This window comes from Chiroxiphia lanceolata, chromosome 3, assembly GCF_009829145.1.
Source record: "Chiroxiphia lanceolata isolate bChiLan1 chromosome 3, bChiLan1.pri, whole genome shotgun sequence".
NCBI lineage: Eukaryota > Metazoa > Chordata > Aves > Passeriformes > Pipridae > Chiroxiphia > Chiroxiphia lanceolata.
In genome coordinates this window covers 8,076,895-8,087,900 of record NC_045639.1, presented here as the reverse complement: position 1 = coordinate 8,087,900, position 11,006 = coordinate 8,076,895, and the positions used below count along the sequence as shown (strand labels likewise).

Below are 11,006 nucleotides of genomic sequence, written 5' to 3'. Positions count from 1 at the left end.
AAAAAAATCAGCCAGAATGATACCTAAAAAAAAAATGGACAGGCTTGCTGCTGAAGAAACTTAAATAGCTATAGCTATCTGGTGCTCCTCCATACTACTGATCCAGGGAAATGTGTCAATGAAACTTAGTTATAGTGGTACTTACTTATTCAAACCTGGTCTAGTGATGTTATGATTACTCTGTGCTTAATTAGATTTCTATCTAAAAAGTCAAACCATGGGGATGGAAAAACTGGGTTCAGAGATGACTAACCAGGAAGACACAGCACAAGCTCTCAGAAGTTCTACCTGTTTTACAAGTGTCTTCCCACATCACAGAATTTTAGCAAGTGGATGGTTCAGTGTCACTGAACACTGCCAGTTTTCTGTGAAGGATAGCTCCATGGATACAAAGAGGGTGGGTATAAGCAAGAGATAAGATCCCTGGGCAGTAGCAGGAGGTGATAAAATGGGCTGAAATCCCTGTGTTGATTGAGATTTGATAGATCAGGCTAGTAGGGAACAGTTGGGCAATGTTTGGGTGGGATTGCTTTCTCCGTCAGTGAGTCATACAGCCATTAGATGTCTCTGAACCATGTAAATGTTCAAACTCATCCTGCCCCCTAACAAATAAGAACAAGTCTGGAGCCTGGGCAGCGTGGGCACCTGTTGGCTTCGTCTGTGTTTGTTTGTTTAACAAAAGCCTTGTCTGTGGAACGCTGCCAGCAGTGTTGGTTTGTAAACCTATCAAGTCTTGGCTGAGTCTATACCCTCAGAGAGCCAGGAGAAGGCAGACAGCCTTCAAAGACAGCAGTGGTGGAAGTCACTCGTGTCAGGCACTTCTGAAAGCGTGGCTGCCTCGGGCATCCCTGGGTAAGCTCTGCAGCATTTCTGTAGTGGCACAGGCTAGCACTAGTTTGTCCCGTAACAGAACTGGCAGGTGGCCATTGCCAGTGTCACGCAAACCCAAACCCACTTTGTGATCAGTTTAAACTGACTTGCCAGTGTTAAATTGATGTGCACAGGGCATTATCCTCTGCAGAAAAACTTGCCAGGCAATCAGGGCAGTTACTTCAGCTACAACGTGCAGCTTCTCAGAGCTTTGCTCTCCATCCGGAGAGGGTTTTTTCACTTTTTTAACTTCTCCCTTTCTCTGTTACTGTGAGTGCTTTCTGTGGCCACCTCAATGTGCCTGTGGTTCTTTCCACAGGGATTTGCTCTGGCAGTGATACAGGAGGGAGACCAAAACCAGTATGTGCTACAGGAGGGGTTAAAAAACAGCCCATGCTCATACGTACACACACAAAATGTGTCTCTAGTTGCAGAGGGAGGGTTTCAGCCCTGACTCCACTGCACCAGTGTAAGGACTGAGGTTTCAGCAGAGCTGAGCACACAAATCCTGTGCAGTTAGGTGAACACTAGTCTCTTTGCTCAGAGGGACTGTCCTAAACAGTCCCGCCCTGGAGCAGAACTCAGCAGTTTCATGACTGAGGCCTCATTGAGCAGGTTGTGGAGGAGTCTCACCAGCACAACTGGCTGAACTAGCTGTTAATGCTTTCCTTAGCCCAGCAGTTTTGTGACTATTTGCCATCAAGCAAGCTTTGCTCAGAGCGAGCAACCTTCTCTTTATACTGTTCAGTTGTAATGGCATGATATCCAAAGAACTGGGGATCAGTGCATAAGCTTTTTGCAAAGTCAGGATCTTCTACTTTACCTCAGATGCTTTTTTTCCCAGCAACTTTCCATTTATTATTCTGTGAACTTTCCTGCTACACAGAATGACAAGTTTGTTCTTAACACAGTAGCATTACTTTATTATCCTTGCTTTCAAGGTCCCAGGCACCAACAGTTGTGCTGAATAAAGTATTAATATCATTAGGAATGCTTTAAAAACCTTAGAATCTTTTCCCCACAAAAACCCAAGCAGATGCCTTAGAAAACTGAAGCAAATGGAAAAGCTTTTTAAAATTCTTGCAGAATTGCTCAGAATCTCTCATTTTAGCAGTAATGACTATGAAAGTCCTGGCTACGCTGGACTCTGTATTTTAGGTGGCTTAATTTCAGCTGTTGTTTCAACATATATAGAATACAGCATATCCTCCTCAAATATACAGCTTTATTTTTTTTAAAAATCTCTAAATTCACACTCAGTAGTCCCCACAGGCTACCCTCTTAACTGTCCTGGGTCAATAGGAGCTGGAGTGGGACTACAGAAATCCAAAAGCACAGAGAGGTAGTACCAGTCCCTCATCATCATCATATCCTTCCCCGGTAGCATCAGTCTCACTAGGACCCTTCTAAACTGACAGTGGATACAGATGAGCAGCCAGATTCGTGCCTGCAGTTTTGCACTGATCTCGTGAAGCAGAGACAGGATAAGTCCCCCTTTTCACTGCATTGCACTGCTCTGTTGTATTAATGAAGAAGCATTTGATTATAAAACAAAAAAAAATCCCCAAACATCCCTCCCACACACACAAAATACAGACAAAACTGTATTTCATCATGACAGAAAATACTTATCTTCAAGTTTTCTTTGGGTTTCTGGGTTGATATTGATGTATGTTAAAAGGATGTGGTAATAATCCTCAAAGCATGACAAGTCCAGGAACATCAGAGTTAAGGTTCCACTTGCATCTAAACATAAGAGTAAGTTCATGGCTTAAAATACCTAAATCAAAACCAGAAGTCTGCCCTGGAATAATTTGCCAGTAGAGAAAGTTTGGGAGGAAAAGTTCTCCATCCTTTCAGAAGAGTTTCAACTCACCTTGGATCACCCTTCCATAAATTGTTAGCTACTGCACAGGGGGCAGAGTTAAGGTTATTTGCACATTTTAACTTATTTACCAATACAATGTACTCCTGTTCTTAAGACACTTTAATTTGCATAGAACAATGTACTAGTACCTGTTCTTACCTGGCACTTTTCACTCAAATCTCTCAAAAGTAATTGGTACAGGAGGTAACAGAAATTAACTTTACAAAATACACTGGGGAAAGGTGAACTTAGTGGCAGCTGATGTGTGGTAGAGCTGAAACGGAAGACAGATTGCCCAAATGTCAGTTCAGTAAATACTCCATCTGAGAGGTGACAGCCTCTTCCAAGCTTTCCATTTTTATTGGCCAGATAAAAAAAGTTTGATATTTCCATCATAAATGGGAATATTTCTTTCCAGTTGAGATTCTACCAGCAACAAGACAGTCGCATTAACTAAAGCATCCCTTTAATTGCAGGTACTTTTTTCAAAATTGTTTTTAAAAAAATAATATATATATATATATATATATATCTCATCCTACATGTAAACTTCATTCCTGTAGACCACTGTAATCCACTGCATTACTCATCTTTGTCATCATCCTTGGAGTTCCTCTGCAGGACAGGGCTCAGTTTGTTTTGCAAAACTGCTGCAAGTTTTTTTGAGGTTTTTTTCAGGAAAGCACTTCCAGGATGAACGTTACTAATGTGCAGGTATAGGTCCTCTTGCGTGGGACCTGTGTAGCCGCAGTCTTCGCACACGTAAAGTTTATCTCGCCTCTGTTTGTAGGCATATTGCTGCTGCACACCGTGAATCTTCTTGAGGTGGGACTCCAGGGAACAGCGCTGGGTGAAGGCTTTGTTGCAAACCTCACATTTGTAAGGACGAATTCCTGTGACAGTAAAAGATTGTTCTGATTTACGTTTCTTAAAGCTGGCTTAGGAGCAAGGCTCTGGCAGCTACTGAGCACATATCTAGCAGCGGGGAGCTACTAGCCCAAGGAACTACCTATCTAAATAAAACATCCTACTTTCAGGCTAAGATTTTCAGGAATGGGTTGACATATTTAGGCATAGAAAACCTAGAAATGTTTTGAAAAGGTGTAGGCAGATGCTGATGATAACAGGGGCCCAACTGTGCTTTGGTCCTAAGGACACCATTACAGCTCTTGCAAAACTTACTCTTAGACCTCTTGACTTTTTGAAGTCCTGTGATTAGGTTAAAATTTCAGCTAACCTGTCATTTTGGGTTTTATAATGAATGAAAACTTCTATCTTGGTAAGATTTTGATTTTTCTCTTTTAGTGAGCAAAACTTACTGAGGCTTCAGTGAATGGCACCCTAGTGTGAATGCCCAGCTATTGCAGTGCTTCAAAGGAGTGAGAGCACTTTTGTACGATAAGTACAGTGACTGAGACTACAAGCTCAAATTCTAGAAGAGAAACTCAGCAAGCTGAAAGAAGGGTTGGACTCAATCATCCTTGTGGGTCCCTTCCAACTCAGCATGTTTTGCGAAATAAACCGGTGAAATAAATCTCTGTGTGTCCAGGGGAGGCAGAAGGAGCTGGCTTGTGATTTGAATGCCTGGGCAATTTCATTCAGTACAAACAACCAACATTACAGAAATGCTGAGCAGTAAAGGACATCCATTTTACCACCAATCAACACTGATTTAACAACAACCCTCCAGTACTTAAATAGCTGAGGATTAAGCAACACTTGAAAGAACCTAAACCAGTTGGAATTTTACTTAGTAGACTAGATCAGTAAGTTTTCAAGCAAAGACTAGCCTTAAAACTGATATAAGTAGTTACCTAACCTCTTTTTTTCCCCGTGGAAGGCGATACATGACAATCTGGAAGATCAGACCTATGGTGAGCCAGGCAGAAATGGGCAAAGCACGTGTGTCCATTCAGACAGATGTAACTTTGTGATTGCACTGTGTTACCGCTCAGTCGCTGATGCTTCTACCAAAAATCCAAGCTAAAGAGAAGTTCCAAGAAAAGCACCATCTCAACTGCATTTTTGCAAGTCTTGTAAAAAGAGGTTATCCCAGTGCACCGGATTTAACTATCAACACTGAAGTTTCCTAATGCCTACTGTTGCGAGACTGTAGTTACATTAAACTGCAATTGGAGAGAAAGCCCAAACCTTCATTAGGATTCACACAGAAAAATGTATTTTTTACAAACGGTAGTCTGGGTGCAGTTTTATGCTCCTCTGAACGCAATTAGGTTTAAATTGCAGGCACCATCCTTGGTGCCTGCTCCAGTGCTCCACAGGCATGCATACAAGCACAAAAAAGATAGTGCCAGGATGGCACAGCCCATCAGGGCTGTGGGAACCTCTTCATCAATTAGGAATAATTTTAAAATTTTCTTTTACCGTGTATCTTAGATGCTTTTTAATGTTTAAGTCTGCTCATACCCTAAAGCTAGACTGGGATGCCTTTACTCTCTCTGAAACTACTGTTGCACAGTCTCATTTCAAATGCTGCATGACAGTTTCCACTGAAACACCCACACCCAGTAAAGCACATGTAGATGATCACCTGTAGCTACACAATAAAGCCCACACTACCACTTCCAGCCCATTTGCCTTCTTTTTAATATTCAAATACAGCCCAGCTTTCCTGAACAACAACCAACTTTGATATGAAGAAGGTCACTGCTTTCAGAGATGCCGTATCTCAGCCTGGAAAAGATACACATTGGTACCACTGCTGCAGCCAGCCCTCACCCCTGCCATCACCCAAGGCACCAGGCAAATACGGTGTATGTGTGCGTTCATCCTAGTTTTAAGATGGAGAGGAGAAATAGTGACAGCAGATTTCTTCTAGTAAATTTGGGGACAATCTAAGATTCACATTTCCAGGGTTTTCACTCCTGTCCAGTAAAAGGATCTTTCTCCCCTTCCAGTGTTTCACAAAATTGGTTCCAATCCTGCAAAGAGATTTCAACTTTACCTGCCACAGCTTCTGAACAGAGACTGTCTTGGATTAAGTTTCTTAGCCTCAAAGGATGAGGATACAGACCGAAAAATCACTTCTTTTAGAAGCACTGACTCCCCACTTCAGCCATATCCCAGTGATAGCTCCCTGCTCACACCCAGCAGCTTTACTTTCCAAATGAAAGCTTTGCAAACAAACCAAAACAGCCCAAAACATTGGCTTCTAGCCAATGCCTTCCCATTGAAATGGGCATCATTTTTATGAGTTCTATTGTTCTACTGCTAAGAAACAGCTCCTACCTACTAACTGTACTTGTGTTGCCTCTAGCAGTTTGCCTGCTTAATGGTGTCTAAGCCAAAGAAAGGGCACTGCAGAGCAAACCCACATAGTCTCCAGCTCCCATTGGGTAACCACACATCTGGAAAGATGGAATGTGCCTGTGAGATGTGGTGGATGCATCTTCTGGGTGCCCAACAGTGCAAAGTCAAAGCCTGCTGAGCACAGCCAACCTGACCCGCCAGAAAGCATCGCCCTTGGTGAGGATGGGGGTTGACATTTATTTAAGCCATTACTTCCACCAAGAAAAAGGAAGCAAATCAAAATGGCAGCCTTCTCCCTGCTCCAGGCTGGGATAAGCACTTCTGTAGCAGTGAGCTGGATTTGAGGCAACAGATCTGGTTCAAAGAAACACAACCACCACTATTTGGGATGGACTCGGGAGCTCAATCCACAGCAGAGTGGCCACAGAAAGCATATCCCTCCAGCCTGAGAGAGCAATAAAAGAACAAGAGCAGGAACCGCTGTCAGGTGATTTTCAACCCACTGCTCCTGATTTTTAATGCATGCTGTGACCCCACATGACAAGGGAATAACAATGGTTTAGGCCAGTGGTCAAAGTGATCTGGACAGCATGACATGCAGAAGGAAACAGCTCCAAAAGGGAGTTGGAGGAGCTGGTAGCCCAAATCAGGAAGGGATGCAGCATGTAGGGTTAGCAGAAGTCAGGTGTGTTGCCTAGTTTCCCTAAAGAAGCTGCAGGCACAGCATGAACAACACTCTGGTTTCTCCAGACAGTGCCAAAAGCAAGCCACAACCCCATCCTGTGGAATAGCCAGTGGGGAAAGTTCTCAACAGCAAAAAAAAAACCCCAGGACACTGCTGCTCGCTGCCTCTAGAGGGCAAAGCACTTTCATCCACCTCTTGCCTCTGCTTGTCTTTGTGCACTGGTCTCACAATAATGTGTGGTGATTTGCTATCCCAGGTGGGTTATCCCAGGCAGGTTATCCTCAGTGGGTTATCCCAATCTTGCTGACCCAGGCATTGCAGCATGTGGCTGTGTCTGCATTGAGTCTGGATGTCAGGCGTACACCCGCACTACTTCACAAAGATTTCACTAGTTGTTCTCAGATTTCATCATTCCCAGGATTTTTCTCTGTCCACACTCATGTCTTCCCCTTTCCTCCACTGCAACTCCACTATTTTTTGCAAACGTTGTTAACCTGGGCTTTGTATCATGGTCTTGATAGCTTACCCTCACCCTCTCCTTGTCCTCATTCCACCTCACCCCTCCTCCCACCTCCTACTCCTCAGAGCCTCCCGTGAGTCCCCAGGGAATGCATTCTCACCAGTATGGGTCCGGACATGTCTTTTCAGATCAAAGGTGTCATTGAAGCCTTTTCCACAGAAGGTGCACAAGTGTCTCTTCACTTGGCTGTGGCACTTGATGTGACGGTTGAGCATTCGCTGCAAGCGAAAGCCTTTGCCACACAGCTCGCAGCTATGCAGTGCAGCATCATTACAGGTGCCAGTGGTAAACTGAGGAATGGAAGATGACTGGGTGAGTGGGCATCGAGATGAACAACAGAAGACCAGTAGAAGAAAAAAACCAAAATAAGGAGGGATGGCTTGTTGTGGCATTAAAATAAATCTTGGGATATATTAAAAATGAAAAGTGAAAGCATTCAGGAGATTCCTGCTGGGCGAAACATTCATATTTTCCTTGCAATCAAGTGGGGTATTTAATGTGCAGTGGGACTGATGCAACACTCACCAGCTTGGAATCAGTGATTAAAACAAAGCCTGTGTAGTGGATACCTTCCAGAGGCAACAACCTTTGTCCAGTCACATCCATAAGCACAAGGGCTTAGGCTACAAGCACCTTTCCGTGGGGCCGCCTGTATGTTTGCTCCTGCACTCAGCTAATATCCTGGATGGAGATGGGAAGTCCTCCAAGGTATGAGAAAGTTGTATTATGCGATGCTTTTGCTAATCATGCTTCCAGCTGCTATGGGTCCCAGCAGTGATAAAAAGAGTGGGTTGGAGAGATAAACCTAAGGCACCTTGTGCTAACTCAATAGAGACTGAAACAATGGCACTAATTTCCTTCCGTTGGTCTCCCTGGCTCGTTAATTAACAGCAGAGTGACATTAAGGGGTAATCTCATTCCCACTCCTAGCACCAAAAGTATTTTGCCAACACCATGACCTAATTTGACAAAGGGAGACATTGATGATTCAGCTCTGGGGAAGATCGTTCCTCAGAGGGAAAGCTCAGTTTCTGGAAGTTGCAAATACTTCACTGCTAGTTTACCCATTCATGGGAGAACACAGAGACATGCTCACTGATAGACACTCAGGATGTGAGAAAGCCAGCAGAGCAGGCAGCACCATGCACACACATCCATCAGCCCTCATGGTGCTTTTGGGGAGTTTCTGTGAAACCCTGAGAAAAACCCAACTCTGCTGAAATGGGTTGAATGCTGTGACAGTTACTAGTAGCCCAGGTTAAATTTTACAGAGTAGGTTAAAATCAAACAGCAGCAGGGCAAGCTCTTCACAAAGACAGGAATACATTTGGGTTTTTTTTTTCCTGAAGAGCCAATTATTTTTCCTAGTCCTCCTCCTTTGCTTACTACTGAAGCAGTGCTACTTGAAATTGTAAAAAACGCAGCTGTGAAACCATGAGGTGTGAAACTAAAGGAGGAGCCATCTGGGAAGAATCTGTTGGGCAACAGGGGTATAACTCCTCCTCAAGCAGCTGCACATAACCAGGGTGAAAACCTAATGTTAATCATGAGAATATGATGACTGAAAGTCTGTCATCCCACAGAGACAATGGGAATTTTTACAGCTCTGTCCAGCGAAGCAATAGCCAGGGTTTAAGGAGGTGTTAACTACCAGCAGTGAACACATCTCCTTCCTAGGCTGGGTTGGCCTGTCTCCACTTCCGCTGAGGGGACCCTGGATGTTCAGTGCTGTTTGGGAGGTCAGTGTTAAGTTCTCGGTACCATGGGGACCTGAGGCACCATGAGTAATTTGCCTTCTCAGCCTTGGGAGGGAAATCACGGCTCTGTTCTCCTGGTTCTGTCCGAGGGACACCCAGAGATCCTGCCCTTGCAGCAGAGGGGCTCTTCAACAAAGTCAGTGGACAGATAATTGCTTCATTTCACCCTAAGCCGCCAGTTGACCTCAAGGTGAAAACAGCCTTTCACAGCTTCAGAGGAGAACCTTTAACTAGCTGCTATTTTGATAAGTTAAGAGGGTAGGGGAGCAGCGTGAAGCTTCACCCCAGCCCCCCTTGGTGAAGGCTTGACTACAACCTAGAAGGTAGTCTTTAAGGAGGCCCCACGTTAAGGAATGAGATCCACCCACGCACCATGGGGCATGACTCCTAGCTGCCAGGGCTGGTCCTTCCTGGCTGGGTTCAGAGCTCCTGCGGGACCCGAGCCAAGCAGGTCAGGGGCAGCATGTCCCAGGCAAGGATAAGAGAAGGCAAAGGGCACTGGAAGATTACAGTATATCGCTTATGAAGCTTGCCCTGCAGCTGCCATCCTATGGCCAGCATGTTCACAGACCCCTTGCTGTCATCTCTTGCAGAGAAAGCCCAAGGGACTGCTGGCACCTGCTGATCAGCAGCCAAGCCTTGACCTTGAACTGTGGTCACCCCATCACGGGTGGTAAGATGGTTGGGGTGCGGGAGGTTACCTTGATTTTCGACCTGACCACAGGGTGCTTGACGGCCAGGTCCAGCAGCATCCCTTCGGCCATGCCCAGATCGCCGCAGGCAGGCTGGGGCGTCGGGGGGTCGCTGGGCTCAGCATCCCGGGTCCCGCTGCTCCCGCTGCTCTCCAGGCTGCAGCTGTCCTCATAGCCCAGCATCACGCAGCCGATTCCCCCTGCAGCGAGGTGAGGACGCGATAAAGAGGGGGGACCACGGAGCCAGGGGCAGGGGAGGGGACGCAGAAGGCGGGAGCCGCCGGGCCCCGGTGTTTAACCTGCGGGCGGGCCCGCGGGCGGCGGGGGAGGATCCCAGGCTCACGCTGCAATCGGAAACTCAAACACGAACGGTCCCAAAGTTCAAACAAGCCAGCTCCGCCGCCTTCCCGTTATACCCCGGACAAGGGCAGGAGGAGGAGGCCTAGAGTACATCACCCCCGCCGCCCTGGGTCCGTCCTTGTCCTCCCCCCGCCACCTTTCTCATGCAAACGAAGTTTCCCACCTTCCCGGGCACACACACATTCCCCCCGCCCCGCCATCCCCGGGGTTGGAGACGGTGCCAGTCATAGGGGCGGCATCTCCCGGCGGGGGCAGGAACCCTGCCGACGGGAGGGGAGTTTTCCCCCAAGTGTTGCCCACTTCCCCCCCTCCCCGCGTTTACTACAGTTCTCTCCAAGCCACCACCGCCCGCCCGCCCGCCTGTCCGCTCCTTCGGGGCTCCCTCGGCCCAGCAAAGCCCTCTCCCCAACTCTACCCGTCCGCAGCCCACGGGGGCTGTCGGAGACCCCGCTCCCTCCGTCCCTCCCGGCGGCGACGGGTGCGGGCAGGCAGCCCGCCGGCGCCGTACCTGGGATGTAGGTGTCGGCTCTCTCCTCGTCGGGCAGCCCATCCCAGCTGCGCACTGCCGGCTGCAGGCTCCGGCGCTTCACCAAGAAGGCTCTGGGCATAGTGAGGGCAAGGGGCACGGCCGAGCACGGAGCGAAGCGGCGGCTTCACCTCGCCGCCCGCCCGCAGCCCGGCAGGGCGCGGGCGCTGCGCTGCCGTCCGAGGGAGCGGGACCGCACGCACCGGGCAGAGCCGCCGAGGCACGGGGAGGGGAAGGGGAGGGGAGGAGAGGGGAGAGGGTGGGGGGGGAGGAAAGTTTCATAAGGTGGAATAGAAAAATGCACCAGGAAACTTGGGAAGGAGCATGCGTGCTGCAAACATAACGGTGTCAACAAGTCTGCTTACCTGTCCGACCGGTTGGAGCAGCTGAGCTTTGTTCCAGCCCTTCCTAAGGCATGAATGTTTGCAAAAGAATTTAACGTCTGAAAATTAAAAAAAA

The 11,006-nt window shown here is 47.3% G+C and overlaps 1 protein-coding gene across 1 annotated transcript; it reads right to left on the bottom strand.

Moving 5' to 3' along the window:
- Positions 1–2,109: 2,109 nt before the first annotated feature.
- Positions 2,110–10,771, bottom strand: OVOL2 (ovo like zinc finger 2). The gene is made up of 4 exons (XM_032682978.1): positions 10,530–10,771; positions 9,671–9,861; positions 7,313–7,502; positions 2,110–3,630 (listed from the first exon to the last, which is right to left on the bottom strand). Exons 1-4 carry the CDS (start codon positions 10,627–10,629, stop codon positions 3,320–3,322), a joined length of 792 nt encoding a protein of 263 aa, XP_032538869.1. The 5' UTR covers positions 10,630–10,771; the 3' UTR covers positions 2,110–3,319.
- Positions 10,772–11,006: the final 235 nt, after the last annotated feature.